This window comes from Arvicola amphibius, chromosome 3, assembly GCF_903992535.2.
Source record: "Arvicola amphibius chromosome 3, mArvAmp1.2, whole genome shotgun sequence".
Classification (NCBI taxonomy): Eukaryota; Metazoa; Chordata; class Mammalia; order Rodentia; family Cricetidae; genus Arvicola; species Arvicola amphibius.
This window is the reverse complement of record NC_052049.1, coordinates 169532793-169553706: the sequence shown is the minus strand read 5'-3', so window position 1 is coordinate 169553706 and position 20914 is coordinate 169532793. Positions and strand designations below refer to the sequence as shown.

At 40.5% G+C, this 20914-nt stretch overlaps 1 protein-coding gene across 4 annotated transcripts in view; it reads right to left on the bottom strand.

Moving 5' to 3' along the window:
* Positions 1-3091: 3091 nt before the first annotated feature.
* The window catches only part of Topbp1 (DNA topoisomerase II binding protein 1), a 51436-nt gene continuing 33613 nt past the window's right edge, over positions 3092-20914 (bottom strand). For 3 of the 4 annotated variants that reach the window (XM_038323637.1, XM_038323639.1, XM_038323640.1), the window contains exons 15-28: positions 19424-19594; positions 19226-19335; positions 18064-18187; positions 16946-17092; positions 16745-16847; positions 14340-14532; positions 12396-12616; positions 11529-11677; positions 11187-11298; positions 9660-9823; positions 8787-8924; positions 7087-7176; positions 6715-6876; positions 3092-3844 (exon numbers count right to left, since the gene is read on the bottom strand). In XM_038323637.1, coding sequence (XP_038179565.1) covers positions 3710-3844; positions 6715-6876; positions 7087-7176; positions 8787-8924; positions 9660-9823; positions 11187-11298; positions 11529-11677; positions 12396-12616; positions 14340-14532; positions 16745-16847; positions 16946-17092; positions 18064-18187; positions 19226-19335; positions 19424-19594 — 2019 coding nt within the window. In that variant the 3' untranslated portion in view covers positions 3092-3709. The remainder of the gene's footprint in view (positions 3845-6714; positions 6877-7086; positions 7177-8786; positions 8925-9659; positions 9824-11186; positions 11299-11528; positions 11678-12395; positions 12617-14339; positions 14533-16744; positions 16848-16945; positions 17093-18063; positions 18188-19225; positions 19336-19423; positions 19595-20914) is intronic. The other variant, XM_038323638.1, reaches the window with a different exon arrangement.

Here is a 20914-nt window from a genome sequence, read left to right as displayed (position 1 = left end):
TAGAGACAGGGTCTGATGAATACAGACTCCCCTTCAAGCTTGCTCAGTAGCCAATGCTGGCCTTGAGGTCTAATTTTGTATATATTACCTTAGTTAAGGACTCATCTCTGTAACCTCAGCTGTTGACTTACAGGGTAAAGTTCTGTGGCCAATCTAATCTACATAGCATGTTGCAAGCTATCCAGGGGTATATAAGACTATCCCCAGTGATCGTGGTTTTCTTAAAGGCATGTGCCCACCACAGCTCTTGATTCCCAAACTTTTCAACACCAAAAAGAAATGCCTTCCCTACGAGTTGTCATTCTCCTGCCTCTCAATTGCTCACTGCCTTAGGCAGTCTAGGTTTTTCCCTTCTGAGCATACCAATGAATAAGGCTTTGTGGATGGTCTTTTGTGATTGGCATTTTACTAATGTGCTTTGAGGCCCATCAATATCCTATCAGTCTCCTTAATAAGCAAGCCAGTTGTGTGGATTTAACATGTATGTTCTTTAGTGGGCATTTGGCTTGTTCCCATTCTGCTTCATTGTTGCTGTGAATTGCCATGTTCAAGGTTTAGTGTCAGCATGCTCTCGATTTTTCTTTTTCTTTTTTTGGTGTATACCTAAAAATAAAATTACTAGGTTCACATAGAAACCCTAGAACTAGGGAACCATTTTTAAATGACTATTCATTCCTGCCAGCAGTGTGTGAGGGTTCTGCTTCTCAGCCCCATTGCTTGTTTTGGAATGTGTATCTAACCCTCCTGGGCAGCATGAAGTGTCTCCTTGGCTTTGACATTTCCTGTATTGCCCTTGCAATTTTTAAAAGGTGCCTTGCCTAATAAGTTGGGCTATTATTGAATTCTATATATTCTACCTTATGAGATGTGACTTACAAAATGCTTTGTCTTATCTTTTATTGTGGTTTTAAGACTAGAGCTCCTGTAGCCCAGACTGGCTTCATACTTGCTGTAGCTGATCCTGTTACAGGCCTGAGTCTGTTTTTATGCAGTGTTGCAGACTGAACCTAGGCTTCCTGTCTGCAAGAACTCTATCAACTAAAAACATCCTCAGCTGATTTTAAATACACAATCTATGTGAGCATATGGAAGCCAGAGAAGGGATGGTCAGGTGTCTTCTATCACCACCTTGTTTTTAAGATTTTTTTCTTTAAAATATTTACTGTGGGTGTCACATGTGAGGTCTAAAGACAACTTGGAGTTAATTCTGTTGTAGATTCTGGGGAATCAAACTTTATTGTCAAGGCTTAGTGAAGATCACCTTTATCCGCAGAACCTGGCCATTTCCCTGCTCCTCCCCCTGTATTTTTCAGAATTGTTTTTCATTTATTTAAAAAATACCAATCTAAATAAATTCCCACTCCCTCCCCTCCTCTCACTCCTTCCACAGACCCTTCAACCCCACACCCCTCCAATCCTAAGAGAAGGCAATGCACACTGCCCTATGGAAAGTCCAAGGCCCTCCCTACTACATCTAGGTTGAGCATGGTATACATCCGAAGAGAATAGGATCCCAAGAAGCCAGTACATGCAGTAGAGACAAATCCCAGTGTCACTATCAGTGGCCCCTCAGTCTGCCCCAACTGTCAACCACCTTCAGAGGGGCTTGTTCCCTCCCAGTCCAGGTGGAATTGGTGAGCTACCATTAGCTCAAGTAAACTGTCTCAGTGGATGACCCCCTCATGGTCTTCAATTCCTTGCTCATACTCCTTCCATTCTTCAGCTGGATCTTAGGAGCTCAGTCCAGTGCTCCATGTGGGTCTCTGTTTCCATCTGTTGTTGGACAAAGGTTCTATGGTGATATTTAAGACAATCATCAGTCTGACTACAGGGTAAGGCCAGTTCAGACACCCTCTCCTCTATTGCTTAGGGTCTTAGCTGGGGTCATCCTTACAGATTCCTGGGCTGTTTTTCATTTATTTTTAATGTATATATTGTTTTGCCTGTATATTTGTCTGGGTGCTGCCTGGTCCCCATGGAAGCAAAAAGAGGACATTGGAGCTCCTGGGACTAAAGATGACTGTAGGCACTATGTAGGTGCTGAGCAGCGTGTTGAACTTGTACCCTTTCCACCTTAGGTTTTCAGATAAGGTCTCAAAATAACTGCTTAGATTCTGGAACCCTACACCTGAGTTTTAGGGATGCAAACTCAGGTCTTCAGGCTCAGCAAGTACTTTATGCACTGAGCCAAGCCATGCATCTCCCTAGGTTTTGATATTTTGAAGCATATATTTTGTCACCTTTTAGATTTAGTTGTATGTTGTTGGAGAGGAGGCTGCTTATTCCCAGCTGCTCAGTGCCGAAACTGTTAATTAAATCACTGCCACTGCTTGGCCCACTAGCTTTAGCTTATTGACATTAATTTAACCCATTTCTATTAATCTGTATATCACCACGTGACAGTGGCTTATGGGCTAAAGTTCCCAATGCCTGTCCAGCAGCTCCAGGACTTCTGACTCTACCCTTCTTTCTCCCAGCATACAGCCTAGCTTTCCTCACCTAGTTCTGTTCTTCCCTGCCATAGGCTCAAAGCAGTTCTTTATTCATTAACCAATATAAGCAATACACAGAAGAACAACCTCCCACACCAGTATATGTCTGGCTGGTGCTCCATGGAGCCCAGAGGCATCAGATGCTTCTGAAGCTGAAGCCATAGGCAATTGTGAGCCACCTGATAAGGGTGCTGGGCAGTCCTCTAGAAGAGAGATATATGCTCTTAACCTAACCTCTGACATCCATCCCTCTTGCTAGATCTGGAACTCACTCTGCAGCCTAGGCTGGACTCAAACTCACTGACTTTCCGACCTCACTCTGAATGCTAGGATTACAGGTGTAAGCCATCACACCCAGCACATACTTTTTTTTCTTTTTCTTTTTTAAAATGAAGTTCTATATATTGCTAGGATTGAGATAAAAGAACATTGCCTGGGTGTGAATCCCAGCATGCAGAGTTGGGTTAAACAGGGCTAAATAGTTAAGACCCTGTCTCAAAACATATGTTCTTTTTTCTTAACCACAAATTCTTTCAGTTCTTAAAGTTTGGCAATCTCTTATTGCTTCAGCAGAGCTAAATGAACAGATAATACCAGTGTGAACTGCTGTTTTTTTTATTTTTTATGTTTTGGTGCTCACATTTGGCAAACATGGAAATTTATATATATACATTTACATATATACACATTTTAAGTTTAAAGCCCCAGCTTCATTAAACCCCATGCTTAGGCTGTTAAAAAAATAGGTAAAATGGCAAGAATATATATATAAAAGAAATCAGGGAAAATGTGAAATAACCCCAATTGGTAACTTTTGTTGCTTTTATAAACTAAGACATTTTGAAACAAAATCTATCTCCTTGTTAAACTATTACAGCTTCAGATATTTACAAGAAAAACAATTAGGCACTCTGTGGCCTGACAAACTAGTGAAGTTCCTTTTTATTACAACAGTCAATATTCAGTGATTCAAATTCAGCTGTTAAAAGCATCAAGTTCCCAGGATCATTATGTTTTGAAGCAAAGTCCTTTAGATATATGTCTTCAACTACACAAACCCATCACAACAATGTTCAGGTTGTAACTGAAATTTTTCTCATTTTGTGTTGCTGGGGATTGAACCTAAGGCCTCATGCATTCTAGGCAAGCACACTATCACCAGCCTATAACCGTGTTTCTAAGACTAGAGAACATTCACTGATGGCAAAAGTGGTGTGCTAGTGCACTCGAGGTCGTTTGATGACGTTCTCTGCAGGAGTTCTCCTCTTCTGGGATAGTCCTGGTCCACATTCTTTATTTTGGAGTAAAGCAGCTTCTGAGAGACGGTAATTATCCGCACAAGGAGGTGATTCCTAGGATGGGAAGAAAAAATTTCCACATTTCAAATCTGTAGGCAATGAAGCAACAGATTTTATTCCTCTGTTTTTTTTTTTTATTACAAAAACCAAACAAAAAAACCAAGGCATTCTCAGTTTCAAGGTTTGCCAGTCCCTGGTGGAATAAAGCTCAGGTGAAGTGTGGTTATCTTAATGGTTTCAAGTTAAAATATGGATTGAAGGGTGTGTGTCTTATACCCCCAGATAGGTGTTTCCATCTCTGTTTACAGAAAAAAAGTGTAAAGGACTTAATGAGAATCACTGTCACATAACTAGCTGATAACAAATCCCTGCATCTTTCACCAGAAAATTCCAAACCCTCCCACCACAAACTTTTTAAAAACAAAACGGGCTGCGAGAGATGGCTCAGAGGTTAAGAGCACTGCCTGCTCTTCCAAAGGTCCTGAGTTCAATTCCCAGCAACCACATGGTAGCTCACAACCATCTGAAATGAGATCTGTTGCCCTCTTCTGGTATGCAGGCAGACATGCAGGCAGAGTACTGAGAATACTGTATGCATAATAAATAAATCTTTAAAAAATCAAAACAAAACAAAAAGTCTCTGTAGGCCAAACTGTCCTGGAATGCATTTTGTATCCCAGAATGTTTCAGATTTGCAGTGATCCTCCTGTCTGGATGCTCAGATGGAAGGCCTGAACCATCACACTAATCCCATTTTTTTTAAAGATTTATTTATTTATTTATTATGTATACAATGTTCTGCCTGCATGTTGACACCAGATCTTATTACAGGTGGTTGTGAGCCACCATGTGGTTGCTGGGAATTGAACTCAGGACCTCTGGAAGAACAATCAGTGCTCTTAACCGCTGAGCCATCTCTCCAGCCCACTAATCCCATTTTTTGAAGTCACTTACTGACCTGGAACTGAGTCTGTGTCCACCTTCCCAGTACTATTATAAGCAGGAGCCACCATGCTTGCCTTTTTGAATTCTGGGAACTGAACTCAAATCCTTGAGATGGCTACAAGTCAAATGACTGTAAAACCAAATGGTGGGGCAGAGTAGCACCAAATCTCTTCTAGAAAAGGCCCAATAATGAATACCATGTAATCCTAGTACTAGAAGGCAGAAACAGGATGCCCTGCAAATTTATGGCCAGCCAGATCACATAACTTAAATATATACTTAGTCTATAACCCAGGACTTGCACTACTACCTATTGGAAAAGTACACCCTACAGGGACCCGTACGTATTCAGTGGTCTCATCAACAAGCAGTTAATCCAGGCGCTCTATTCTGACAGAACGTTATGTAATAAAGAGGGATGAGCTACTAACATACACCATCACTTGGACCATGGACACTATGCCAAGTGAAGCCTGCCACCAAACAGTACATGTTCTCTAGTGGCAGGTAGATGAAGCTCTCAAACAGGTTAAGATTAATATATTCTGGGGACAAATAAAACAAGCTTAGCTCTGTGGGGGCTGGGATAGTTTATTGAAAAGGGTCCAAGGATGCTCTCTGATATGGTCATGGTCTTGATACTGACTTCTTGATAGATGACTGCAAGGTCATCTATTGGGAAACTGACTCATATAATGGAACTGTGATCTACAAATTTCACTGTACAATAGCTCTTCTAAGAGAACAGTAAATACTGGATTAAAGTTGATATACATGCTAAGTAAGGAAATGCATGCTCTGATTTATGTGAATGCATAAAAAATGGGAAAAAGGAACTGATAAGGCAGATTATTAAAATGTGAACTGTGCAAATAAATGCTAATTTTATTTAACTTTAGACCTAGGAAGCAAGTATACTGCTTAAAATTCACTCATTTGGGGCTGGAGAAATGGCTTAGCAGTTAAGAGCACATAGTATTCTTGCAGACTCCTGAGTTTGGTTCTCAGCACCCACATTGGGCAGCTCACAGCTGCCTATAAACTCCAGCTCTGGGAGATTAAACTCTCTCTTCTGAACTGCGTGGACATCTACACAAATAACACGTGTATACACACACGTTAAAAAATTCTTAAAAATATTTAACTTTTTATCATTAAAAGCAAATTGTACTAGCAGATTCTTTTCATTCATAAAACTAAACAGAGGGCACATGAACAGATGATGTCTGAAGAGGGCGGGGGGGGGGTCTCAGTTATTGTTGGGAACCAAGTTTGAGTCCCACAACAGCCATTTCTCTTACCCCTAAGCTATCTCTCTAGTCCCACTACTTGCTTTATTTATAGTTTTTAAAAAATGTGTGTGAGTGTTTCATTTGCATGCATGTCTGTGCTAGACCAGAAGGGAGGGAGCATCAGGTCTCCTGGAACTGGAGTTACAGATGGTTAGGAGCTACCACATGGGTGCTGGGAACCAAACCCGGATCCTTTGCAACAGCAGCCAGTGCTCTAACCACTGAGCCTTCGCTCTAGCTCTGCTTTTCTGCTTTCTTTATAAGCCCGATATTTTAAAGAACTTGTAAAACTTTTTAAAGCTACTCAGATTTCCATAAACCTGTCATATTTAAATTTTATGCTAATAATGTTTACACATGTCAAATACAGAAATTAAACTAAAACTGAAAGGGTCGACAAGAGAACATACTATTAATCAATTAGTAGCAAGATTTGATGTGTGACTGTTTATCTACAGATATAAGCCTATTTCTGGAAATAAGCAAGTGTGGGGCCAACAAAATGACTTGGTAAGTACAGGCACTTGCCACCAGCCTGATGACCTGAGTTTAATCCTCTGAACACACATGGTAGGAGAGAAGCAATTCCTGCAAGTTATCTTCATACTGGCACACATGTGCCACCCCCCCAACACAAATAATAATAATAATGATAAGAAATGGAAGTGAGAAAAGAATGAGACAAACCAGCATGAGATAATCGGCGATGTACTCTGTTTTCAAGCAGGCCATGTTCTGGGCAGCAGCCTCCTCTATGAAAACTCTGCTCTCATCAGGTTTCAGTTTATTGAAGTCACAAAAAAGATGTGTAGCCTCATTAAATAAAGGTACTGGATGACCAGGTAACACCTAATGAAAAACGAGAAGTATCTCAATCCCCTACTGCTGCACAGTGGTTCAGCTGTGTAGTATGTACTCAAGAACAGCCCCCAACCACCTCCCCCCATCTCCCCCCCCCCCAAAAAAAAGCAGAGGGAATGGAGACATCACAGAAACCTTGCTGGGCATGTTCTGTGCAAACCTGCCCCCAGAACAGCAGGAAACTACTCCAGGACAAACCTCTGCTCCTCCTGCCTGAAGAAGACGCTTAAACCCAGCTTCTCGGGGCCGATCAACACGTAAAATAACCTTCCAGCCACTAAATGCTCCCTATTAAAAAAAAAAGTACATGCAATTTTAATATACTAAAAATTGAAAATGTAGAGGTAATGCATAAATTTATTTTTACTTGTTTTATGTCCATAAGTAACTTTTTGTCAAAAAAAGTTTAAAAAAAAAAAGTATGGGTTTTTTATCTACACACACCCACACCATATCACTTGCATGCAGAGCCTGCAGAGGCCAGAAGAAGGTGTCGGATCCTCTGACTGGATTCTCAGACTCAGACACAGACACACACAGCCTATCACTCATCCCTGTCCTCCACAGTCTATCACTTGCATACAGAGCCTGTAGAGGCCAGAAGAGGGTGTCGGATCCTCTGGATTTACAGATGATTGTGAGCCACCTTGCAGGTGCTGGGAAGCAAACCTGAGTCCTCTGGAAAAACAGCAAGTGCTCTTACCCCCAGTCATCTCTCTAGCCCATTAGCTTTTTTCTTTTTTTTTTTTTTCATATAGCTCAGGCTAATTTTCAGTTTCAATGTGGTTGAAGCTGGCTCTGAATTGATTCTTCTGTCCCCCAAGTGCTAGGATTACAGGAGTACCCTACAGTTGACTGAAATGTAATTAAAACAAAAACCACCTCAAATTGTTCACAATTAGTCAACAAACAAACGAAGCAAACCAAAAATTCTCAAAAGAAATGCAAATGAAAGGCTAGAGAGATGATTTAGTGGTTAAGAGAGCATACTGTTCTTGCAGAGGACCAGGGTTTGATTCCCAGCACCCACCCAGGCAGCTCACAACAGCCTGTAACTAGCTCCATGGTGTCTGATATTCTTCTGATCTCCTCATACACATAAATAAAGAAAATATATGTGGAAAATAAATACTTGAAAAATTGTTTGAGTTTCAGCCATCAGGAAAATGAAAATCAAACTAAGTTGAGATTACATTTCACCCTAGCCAAAATAGCTACCATCAGAAAATAACAAGAAATGCAAGCAGAGACGGTGGGGGGGGAAGAGGAATCTTATATATTGCTTAAAGCTGTCATATAATATATAGTACATATAATGGAGTATTACTTAGTCATAAAAAAGAATGGAATCATGTCATCCACTGGGAAATGGATAGAACTGGAGATCATCGTTTGAGTAAGCCAGACCAAGAAGGACAAATAATTTGTTTTTCTCTGTATGTGGAACCAAAATTTTAAAAATTGAAGGTTAAGGAAATAATATTCTTACTCAAAGGATACAGACTTTGGGTCTCAGACTCCTTTGGGAGAAATCTGTGCACCCATTTTAGAATTATTCCAGATGCTACATCCTGAAGAGACAAACTACATTTAGAAGACCCATATCTCACTATGCAACATAATACTCTTGTTTTTTGAGATAGGATCTCTGTACAGAGCCCAGGAATTCACAGACATCCTCCTGCCTGTCTCCCAAGGGCTGGAATTAAAAGCATGTGGCACCTGCACAGCTACAACACAAATTTTAGCTCAACATAGAATGCACAACAAAATATCAATTAAGGAATAAAAGATAATTAGAATTACTTGGTCAAGCATATTCTTCAAAACAAAAGTTCTAATAGTGAACCCTATTTGTAGTGTCTATGCAGTCGTCATGTAAGTACGTATGTCCATACCTCAACAATGCCCAACTCTTGTCTTTGTTGGATTCTTTTCCTCCACCTCATTGCTGCAAGTGCCAGTTTTTGCTGGTGTTCAGTGGCATCAGCGAGAGCATCAAGTATGGAGCTACTGCCCCATTCATAGTCTTCTTCCTAGAAAATCAGGCCAGTGAACTTCTGTTTCCTCTAACAGAGAACACTGTGCTCTGTACAGGTTTCTGGCCTAAGAAGTCTTTGGTCTATTAAGATCAAAGCTGGATGTTCAACTGTTACATATAGAGAACGCTAAACATTTTGTGAACAAATACAGATTCATTCAGTTTTATGTTAAGAATCGAGTACAGCTGGCTTTTAATTAAAACCAGAAATTCATTTCCCAGAATCAAACCCTGTGGCCAGAGAGCTGTATTTTGGCAACTTATTAATATTCAAGATATTTGGCTTCATGAGAACACAGGCAGAGAAGGCATGAACTAAAACAATTCTCAAGGAACTCAGATTGGAAACTTCAGGATCTACAAGGTAGATACTACTGTGCTGGCCTGTTTGTGATAATCAGTTTAGTATATAAAGAGCTAACAGTAAAAAAGGGCTTACAATGAGATATCTTGATGTCATGTTAATATAAGTTCAATAAAAAACACTGACAAATTAGATAACAAAAAGTTAGTAGGCCACAATGAAACTCCTTTTTGTATGCCACGCAAAACATTTAAGAAAAAGGAAAGTGACTAAAGCAACCTGAGTCTGTAAACTCTGTTTTGTTGCTGAGATCCTTATACCTGGTGGCTACATGTAGTCATTTAAATTACCTGCATAACTGTATGATCAGGGATCTTGTACGACATTCCCAAGAGAATGGCCCTTCCTAAGCATGTGAATACACACCTGCACAAAGCACCCCGCTGTCCTGCAAGCTTCCAAATAGGAGCGATGAAGTATCCACTTGCCAGCTGCCATTGAGGCTAGGTACTTCTCATTGCGCAATGGGTACCCCACAACCATGTGTGTGCACCTGGGGTCTGAGCACTGCTTCTCAATCACCAGCCCACCTTGTGTAGAGAAAACAATTGATGAACACACAGGAAAACCCTCTACTAGGTTTCTTACCATCTTTCTAGAAGATCATTGTCATCTCAACTGTGCTTAAAAATTACTTATATAAAATAAACAACCTAATAAAAAACGTTGACATATAGATATGTAAAAGTAACATTCACTTCATATTATCACCCCCTCATTCTTGCCTTTAGCATACCATGACCTAGTGATCTGAAATGCAGATTAAGGTTTTATAATAATCAAAATTCCAGTGCTGACTCATGCACACTTGAAATTCAGGTCCTTGTAAGCATGCAGCGAGTACTCTACACTGAGTCACACTACCCCCAGTCCCATTCTTTACTTAAAACAAAAACACTATTTTTATTACACATGTGTATGTGTGTTCTGCCTGCATGTGTATCTCTGTAGCAGAGAAGCGCAGTCCCTATGGAGGCCAGAAGAGGGCACTGGATCCCCAAGACTGGCATTATGAGATGTTGTGAGCCACCATGGGGGTGCTGGAACTAGAACCTTGGTCTTCTACCAGTGCTCTTAACACCTCCTACCCCTTTTTTTCAAACAGGGTCTCACTGTGCAGCCCCGTCTGACCTCAATGAGATCCTCTTGCTTTAGTCTCTCAGCTGCTGGGATCACCAATGCTTGGCCCTGTCATTTCTGAATGATTTCTTTTGCTATGTCTAGCAATGAGATCAACGTCTCTTAGAGTGACTATATTGACTCTATAGAGCTATCAAACAACTAAAAAAAAAAAAAAAGCTAGTGTAGATTCAGATGGCTATTTCAAAGGAATAAAAAACAAAACAAAAATCCCACAAAACATTTCACTGGTGTTTTATGCTGACTAAATGCTGAGTGATAGTTTTCATATACTAAATTAAATTAAAAAATATTTTAAAAGGTAATTTCACCTATTTCTTCTGACTAGACAGTGAGGTGTGACTCAGGAGGCCCACATCCTGTTCCTACTGCAGTCCAGCTACAGTATATCAGGTCTTCCAGCTTGCCTCTCCCAGGTGTCAGGGAGAGTCTAACAGTTAGGGATAAGAGTGATGTTATTGAGGAGGAATCCCCTCTGAGTGCTGGGAGCCTCATGTCACCAGGCCCAGCTAAATCTTTATATTCTTAGGTCCCATGACCTAGTAATTTTAGATGTAGATTAGATCTGTATAAAATCAAAACCTTAATGTTGACTCAATGTGTGGGCTTAAAATAATTACCATGTTCTTTTCTCAATGGCTCCCCATTACACATGATAGAAATGCATTTGTATTCCAGTAAGTTGTAATAATGGCATGTTTTAAAGAAAACTACCAGAAGAAAAAATTTTAAACAAATATAAAATACTGGTACCTAGTTTTTTAATCAGGTGACAGTACTCAGTCCGCTCTTGAGCATTCAGAGATGACATCTGGAACACATACTGTTTTTTAAGTTTTGTATGATTCCCCTCCATTTTTTCAATCTAGAACGCAATAGGTTTATTTTAGAAAAAATTAATATGAAAACTATTTCCAGGTACAGCTATTTTTAGTAACATTTTAGTCATTCTTTTAAGGTACCAAATATATACACTGTAATTCAGCCAAAGAAATTCAATTTTTAGTAGTGATGAGTCTAATGAGAGAACAAATTCCCACTCCAGTGTAAGAACCACACTGAAAGTCAACATTACCATAGCAAGGATCAACGAACCTTGTCAATAGGTTGTGGAGTCACAGGTGGCTTGTCTGGGGGGAAAGCAATGCTGGGGGCTTGAGGCACGGGCATTAGATGCCTATCTGTTGCTGGAGTTTCTGGTTCTTCAGAGATTGGGTGTTCTGGAGCTTCAGTCACACGTAAGACTAAGGGTAAGGGGAAAAAATGTGGTGTGATAGTGTACAAATATAATTTAGAGCAAATTCTAGAGAATATTCTCATTTGTTTTGGTCAAAATAAAATGACCCATGAATTCTGCGAAGGGTGAGGTGGGGATAGGATGGTGGTATCTGCCTGTGACACCGGCAGCTTGGGAGGCTGAGACATGAGGATCTCAGGCTGGAGACCTGCATGGGCACAACCTTGCCTCAAAACCAAGCATGTAGAAGAGAGCAGTCAGCTTCTCTAAGTTAAAAATAAATGCAGCTAATGAACTCTGAAAGGGCACGCGTGTCATCTGGGTTTCATGAGCCTTTCCTTTCATCCAGCACAGGAAGATAACCAACCACCCAGTATGAACAACAGGAAAAAAAGGAACCCAGGAAAAGCTCACACAAGTCAAAGAACAAACACAGTATAAGCTCGGTGGGATTCAGAGAGTTAAATAAAAATGAATTATAAGGAGAAAAAGCAAACACCACCTAACAGACAAGAAAAGAGGCTAGAAAGAAAGAATTATTGTGTGAGTCATGTTTGTAAAATGGCTAACCCTAAATTTCTACATGTGAGGATCAGAAAACATTTTTCAATTGATTGGTACAGTACTAAAGTCAATTTTTCATTTGCATGTGCAATACAGGGAATCCCAGTGTCTTTATGAGGTCAACATGCATATAGTTCAACCCAACAAGTTTTCCTTATTACCCTGCTCAGCAATTTCTGAACGGCATACAGGATCTCGAGAAGGAGAATCATCCAGTTTTTTAAGGTCAACCTGAAGCTCAGAATACTGTGTGAGGTAGCTAGGCCACTGCAAGTTGCTGGCGAGCCTTGCTCTCTCCTCCCTTGCTGTTGGGTCATCCCAAATGATCTGCTCATTCTGGGAGGGCTCTGTGTTGATATCAGGCACTATCTGTCTAGACTGCCTAAGAAATAAAAAGAGACAATTTTAAATAACAGTCACTACTGAATCCAAGTCATAACATCAGTGAGTAGTAGAAATACATAGTATTTATTGAATAAATCAATCTAAGACATCTTTCTTTTTTGATATAGGGTCTCTTTATGGAGAATATAACTTTAAACTTGAGGTAACCCTCCTGCTTCTACCTCCCAAGTGCTAAGATTTTAAGCATGCATCCTAGTTTGCTTTCCACTGCTGTGATAAGACAACACGACCAAAAGCAACTTGGCAAGGAAAGGGTTTATTTCAGCTACAGTTGTAACCCATTGTGAAGAGAAGTCAGGATAGGAACTCAAACAAAAACCCAGGGGCAGGAACTGAGACAGAGACCACCGAGGAGTGCTGCTTACTGGCTTGCTTTCACATCTTGCTCAGTGTGCTTTCTTACACAACCCAAGACCACCTGCCCAGGGGAGGTACCACCCACAGTGACTCAGCTATCCCACATCCATCATTACTCAAGATGTTCCACAGATTTACCCACATGCTAATGTGATGGAGGCACTTTCTCAAATGAGGTTCCCTCTTCCTAGATGACCCTAGCTTGTGTGAAGTTTATAAAAACTAAGCCAGCATAATACACACCAACACAGCCAACTAATTTATTTTTAAATTTCCTACTGGAAATTTTTAAAATGATTTGTTATTTTTACTTTTATTTATTTTTGGTTTTTCGAGACAGGGATTCTCTGTGTAGCCTTGTCATCCTGGAACTTGCTCTGCAGACCAGGCTGTGCTCAAATTCAGAGATCTGCCTGCCTCTGGGATTAAAGGCCTGTGCCACCACTGTGTGGCTCTACTTTTATGTGCATTGGTATTTTGCCTGTATGTATATCTGTATGTCAGATCCCCTGGAGATGGAATTACAGGCAATTTTGAGCTGCCATGTGGATGATGGGAACTGAACCCAGACCCTCTGAAAAAAAAACAGCCAGTGTTAACCATCTTTCTAGCCTATTGGAAATTTAAAGTGACCATCTATATTTCAAAAAAAAAAATCAATTTTCTTTAAATTCTAAAAACTGCTACATTTAAAAATGGGATCTTCCTTAATTCAAGTTAGGGAAACATGGTAATGTTTAGAAAACTGTAGTTACTGGATTTAATAAAAGCACTTTAAATTTTCTTTTAAAGTTAGTTATGTATTCCAGGTTGGCCTCCATCTGCTTCGTAGTGAAGGATGATCCTGAAATCCTAATCTTCTTCCCTCTAGTTTCCATGTGCTGGGATTACAGGTACGCACCACCATGTACATACATCACATACTCATACACAGAATACTAATACATTTACAAAACTTTTCTAAGTACTATGTACACCCTTAGTGTTTAGTGCTAACGCTAAGGAACAGAGTGGACTGACTGCCCACTGAGTGTACATCATATGGAAAAGTGGATCCTAAAAATTTAAGCCTCAAAGTCACAACTGTACAACTGCTTAAGCAAGAAGAGAGAGGAACACCCAGCCAGCAGAGGGTGAGACTATGATGACAATGGGATATTAACACACACTGTCTGAGTTAAAGTCCCAACATAAACCCCTTCACAATTCTTAAGAGTCTAAATTTCTGCTTTATTTTAAAAATTTATAACAACAATTGGTGTAGCCTAGCCCACTAATCCAAGTGACCAGGTGCCTCACTCAGGAGCTTTCGTCCTCTGAACCCATGCCCGACAAGCACAAACCTGAGTGCCTCTAGGACTCGACTTCGTCCACTCCGAGCAGAGCGGGCACTTTCAGGAGTTGAAGAAGCACTATTACAACTGCTTCTTGACAGGCAAGTCCTCTGCGCAGGCGTCTTCACGATGCAGGTTGCTGACATGATCTCTTGCAATTGCTTCTGGAAGTTTTCTCTCATCTCTAAGGTCTGTGTCAGAGCTTGAAACAAATATGAGTCAGTATCAATAAAGAGACATCTGTGTCTGCCCCCCCCCCCCGCCACCCCTTTGCTAGTTTTTGAAGTGAGGTTCCAGTGTGCAGTCAGGCTGACCTCCCGCTTGCGCTCCTGTTGCAGTTTCTAGGTGGCAGGGTTACTTTACACGCATCACCAAACTCCGTTAACACGTCTCTTATCAATCATATCTTACAGTGTTTTGTCTAGATCTGGTTGAACAAACTGTTGACATATACTGAATGCTTACATAGGAATGTAAGGCTAGCAATGTCACAGAACAAGAAGGCGGTCATGAGAACTATATCTAAAATGAGGACTCCTTCATTAGTCCCTTTCAAGAGCTCCTTGCTTGCTTCTGAGCCTTTCTGGTTGTGCAAACTACACTGAGATTCATATAGTCATACCTGATTGTCTTCAATAGCTCTACTTGTTTGCTTGCTTTAGGGGGTGGGGTCTTGCCACATAGCTCAAGCTGGCCTTGAACTCCCTTCCTGCCTCAGCCTCAAGTCCTGGGATTACTGCTGTAAAGTACTAGCCAAGCTTTCACCAATCTTTGAAAACACAGACCAAAACATATTTATCTTTTATTTCCATTATAGACTAGACACTGAATTAGAAAGCTAATTAGACACCACTGGAATGAACAGAATGGAATAGGTAAGTCAGAAAGAAAGCTCTAGTAGGACAGGATGAATATAAGGAGAAGTCAGAGATAACATGCTAAAAGAGAATACACATCTAAATAATCAGTGTAGCACTATCTGCAATACCAAAAAACTGAAAATAACCTGCCAATGCCGATTAACAAGAGACAGCAAGATTAACAAGATTAACAAGATGCAGCAAGACAAAGCAGGGTAATATGTGCCACATACTACATTACCAATTAAAACTAAGATACACTGAAGCAGTTTATGTGCACAGATACATCTTGCTTTATCAGACTTTACAAACACTATTCTATGGCTTGAGTGCACACCCTAACATGTGTGGGTTGAAGCTCGGTGGGTGGTGTGGTGTAGTGGGTAGAATCCTTCAAAGACGAGGCCTAGTGTAAGGTGACTGGATCATTAGGAACCCTGCCCGAGAATCAATTAATGTAGTTTTCAAGGAACTCAGGCTAGTTCTGCTGTGAGGTGATATGACAAGACTAAACCTTGTCTAACTTGCTCCAGTCTTTCCATGCAATGACACTCGCCTACTTGCATCCTTTCCATTTCTTGCAAACGCTCCTGCCATGATGGGATATAGCCTTGTCTTCACCAGAGTCCAAACAGATCAAGCTTAGACTTCATTCTCTAAAGTTATTTCAGCTAAAAATGTCTCCTTTCCTTATATATTACCCAGTTACAAGCATTGTTTTACAACAACAGAAAAGAAAATATTAAAACAATGCTTTTTATTAGCAAACTGAAGGCTTTGGCAACCACGAATTAATCACTGTCAAATTCTTCCTAATGATTATATCTGTGTGGTCACCTGTGACCAGTGACCACAGATGTTGCTACTATGTGAACCACATCTGTACAAACAGCAAACTTAAATGCTATGTGTGTGCTCTGTCTGATTATCCCCATCTCTCTCCTTCCTGGGACCTCCTCAATCTCCAATAAATATTAAAATTAGTTTAATTAATACCCTACAATAACTTACATGTTCAAGTGAAAAAAAGTCACATGTCTATCTACCTCTAAGCTAAAGCTAGCTATGACTGAGTGAGAAAGGCATGCAGGAGAGCCAACTTGGGTAACAGGGCATCCCTCTTATGCAGTCAAGCTATGAACGCAAAGAGAAAATTCTTGGATGAAATTCAAAGTGCTAATCCAGTGAGCACACAGCTTATCACTGACATGAAGCTGCAGGTGACTGCACTTAGGCTGGAAGGAGATGACTGCAGAGCTGCTTAGCTAGAAGTCAGTGTCTGGCTTCAAAGCTAGAAGATCGCTCCAGCTTTCTTATTAGTGGCAAATACAGCTGGGGCTCTAAGCCAAAACAAATGTTCTCAAAAGTACAAAGTGAAGCCAGGTGTGGTGGCACAGGCCTTTCATTCTAGCACTTGGAAAGCAGAGACCTCTGGATTCGAGGTCAGTCTGGTCTATAGATCAAGTTCCAAGGCAGCCAGGGTTACAGAGAAAACCCTGGAGAGGGGTAGGGGTTGATGGGGCAGCGGCAGCAAAAAGGGTAAAAGTGTCTTACCTCCTTTACAGTCATTTCTTCCATTCCCATTCTCTAGTGCTGATTCTTTGTTAATTGTGACCATGCTGTCTATCTCATTTTCTTCTCTAGACAAATGATCTGGCTATTCAAAGAGAAAAATTATAATTTCACAAAGTCACTGCATAATTTCACAGAGGTCTATTTCCAGCTTAGGAGGAGCATGCTGTCCACACTACGTACCTCAACATCCTTAGATGCAGAAACTGCTGAGGGCTGCCGGCTATTACAGAGCCCGTCATCTTGCACTGTACTGATGTCCAGGCTCATTTTGGGATTGTAAGTGTGTGGATAAAGAGATTCAGGAAGATGCTTATACTCTTGAGCACACTGAAATACAAGCACAAGTTTTAGAAAGCAGGTTTACAGTGAGCAACTCTATCATGTAAATAACAAATTGGGGCCTGGGAGATGACTTAGTCAGTAAATGTCCTTGTCCTATTAATCTGGTGACCTAACTTCAATCCCTGGAACCATATAAAAGTGAAAGGAGTGAAATGAACTCCACATATACTCATGCACACATAGTAATAAATTAAACAAATAAATATGTAACAAGTCACCCTCACTTTTATAATTCTGCCTCTTTATTTAGCAAAGTATGAATCACTCCAGGGATTACCAAGAAAAAAAAAACAGCTATAAAGGACATCAGCATGCTAAATCAATTCTCCTCAAATATACATTTTTCATATAATTTTAAAATTATATTTCTATTTATATTGTGGGGGAGGGCAGGGTTAGTGCACATGAGGAGTGTGAAAGTTGGGATACCTTGTGGGAGTTGGTTTTCTCTTTCCACTATGTGGGTCCCAGGAACCAAATTTAGGTAGTCAGGCTTGGTGGTTAGAGCCTTTACCTTCTACCATTTATTTTACTTACTCTTCATACAATTTTCAAAAAGAGAAAGGAATCAGAATTAAAATAATCACTTAAAATTTGGTAAATATTTAAGCAATAAAGATCTTAAGTTCTGAGGCTAAAGAAATACAAAGCTCAAAAGCATGACCTACAGACAGCTCAGATCTTAGGGGTCCCCAAAAGCCCTCATGTTCTAAGCACAGTCCACATCCTGTTCACAGACCTGTGGGTTGTGTCCTGGAGGGGAACAGTAGGGTCTGAACTTTTCTGTCATCTCTCTTTCATTTCCCAGCCACCAAGTGGGCAGTTACAGCCATGTCACCACACAGTTAAAAAAAAAAAAATAGCAAATGTATCTGCATTCACTGAAACTGGTTTGGGCTGTGAAATATTTGTACATTTCCAATCAACCAGGAAGGGAGGGAAAAAGATCTGCTTACCTCTAAAAGCCAATGCTCAGAGACAATATGCACCCCTCTTTCTTTTGCAGATTTATATTCTCGATTACTATCATGTGTCCGACCCTGATAAATGAAATGAGTCACTGACTCATCAAAACTCCACCTGAAACAACCACATGTGGCAAAAGGAATAACTAAGGGAAATACCAGTCCATTTTAAACAGAATATTCTGATACACAAAATTCAAAGAGCTAGAGGATAGGCAAGAACAGTAAATTGGCAGGTTTTGCATCCTGACAAATGTTAATGACTCCATTCTTAGGTATGCAATGTAGGAAGATGTTAGAAGAGTACTTTCAAAATATTTTTTTTATACTTTTAAAAATTCTACTTTATGTGTTATCACTTTTTAGTTATAATAAAAAGTGTTTTCAAATTAATAAAACTTAAGGCACTCAAATTCATTGATCAGTCACTGGCCACCAACCCTAACCCTTGTATTTGCTCTATCACAATCTGCCTCTGTGTCTCTGTGTTGAGAATCAAGTCCAGGTCTCTGTGTATGCTAGGCAAGAACTCTACCACAGCCTGAGACTATGTCTGTTAAGAAAACACTGGAGACAGGATCTCATTATGTAGCCCTGGCTACCCTAGAATCACGATGAACACTCTCACAGAGATTGACCTGTCTTGCCTCTGAAAGTGCTGGGATTAATGGGAGTGTATACCAGCACACCCTGCCAAGATACATTTTTTAAAAATTTACAATAAACTACAGCATTGTAAAGGGCCATCTTACTCTAGGAGGGCTTGCTACTGTACTACTGACTGATAGTACAGTAGTCAGCACTACTCACAGAAAATCACTAAGACATAAATAAATTCAATCAGCCCCAGATGTACTGACTAAACTCTGAAAGGAAGAACTCCTTTAAACTATGCTGATTATTCATGGATCACAAGCTTCCAGAATACTAACACAAATAAGCTTCACAAATATGTGTTAGTTCTGTAAAACATAAGAATGAATTGTTACAAGGGGGAATATTTTCAAAGGCAATGCTAAATTAAATTGGAGAGGTTTTATTAGATAGTGTACACAAGCAGACAAAACCAAGGCTTCCTTGTAAAGCAATAGAAAGCTTCTGGTTCCCTCTGAGCTGCAGCATAAATGAGCATCAGCATAAACGTCGTACTTACCTGTACTCTGCTCCCAGGGAGGCTGCAACCCCATTTAGTTCACTCTGCTTCTTACTGAGCTTTTTACTCACACATACCACAACTTTGTCAAGGGGTTTTGGGGCCTCTTCCTGTACATGAAGAATAAAGAACAGATCGGCCATGATTCTTCGACATGGATTAGTGACATCTTCCACTTAATAAGAAAATCAAATCTACCTCCTCCAAATGGGCACCCTTTGGCTCAGGGCTGGCAGAAAGAGTGTTGGTGTTTCGGGAACTATTTGCCAAAGCAATTTTCAGGTTTCTGACAATGACTTCAGAGAGTGGTGAGCTCAGTTTCCTTTTCTGGGTGGCAGCTCTTGGGGTTTCCAAGGCTGCAAGTGCATCCTATATTTAAGGATAGGAAAAAGGAAGAAACAAAAAAGGAAGAAGGTGACATAAGAGGGAAGGAGGAAAACAAGAAAAAGATTATGTCTCTGACCTCTTTTCCTTCCAAATAATTAAAGGATTGAACTGTAATTTAAAATTTTATACTATAAAGAAAAAAAAAAATCCAACCAGGCAGTGGTGGTGCACGTTTTTAATACCAGCACTCAGGAGGCAGAGGCAGGTGGATCTCTATGAGTTCAAGGCCAGCCTGGTCTACAGAGTGAGTTCCAGGACAGGCTCCAAAGCTACACAGAGAAACTCTTGTCTTGAAAAACAAAAACAAAAAAAGGAAAGAAAGAAAAAAATTCCATATTCTTCACCAAGCATTAAGAAGCTGGAGAGATGGCTCAGCAGTCAAGAGCATTGGCTGCCCTTCCAGAGGACACAGGGAATCAATCCCCAGCACCTATATGGTGTTTAACAACTGTCTACAACACCAGTTCCAGGGAATGTGACACCTGTTTCTTGTGGCTACCAGGTTTCACATGGATGCATAGATACATATGCAAGTAAAACAACCATGCACACAAAAATAAAGATTTTATAAGCAGATAAACAAAATCATTAAGCTTACTTACCTTTGCAGTAGTGCATGCCACATTTACTCAAGAGTTAAAATTGCAATTATAAAAAGGAATCCAAACCACAATGAACACAGAAGGAAACAAAAAAGCAAGAATGGTCAAGAAAGAAACTTATTTCAAGAATAGGTAAAAAGTCAGAATGAAGCCGGGCAGTGGTGGCGCAAATCCTTTAATCCCAGCACTTGGGAGGCAGAGGTAGGCGGATCTCTATGAGTTCGAGGCCAGCCTAGTCTACATAGTTCCAGGGCTACACAATGAAACCCTATCTGGAGGAGGGGGGGGGGAGAGAGAAGGGTCAGAATGAGCCAAAATCAAGACATGAGGAGAGCTTTATGCAGGGACTGGGTTCCTTCCCCCAAACAGCCAAAAGAGATGGAAGTTAACCAGGACTCCACTGGAGGCTAAAGTCTTTACAGACTGGTGTAGGAGCTTGAGCACCACTGAGGAAGGTTCTAACATGACAATGGGTGGTGAGCTCTAAAGCAGATGCCTCTCATCTGGGATTTCTGCAGATTAAATGGAGGAAGACACTCTTTTATCAAGCCTCACACTAATACCAAGCACTGCCTGACTGAACACAAAAGACACATGTTCAAAACAAAGTTCGTGAGAGCAGTCCTTCTACTGTAAAATGTGGTTAACAAAAAGTGACACTCCTCAAAAAGGAGAGATTATGGGGGCTGGAGAGATGGCT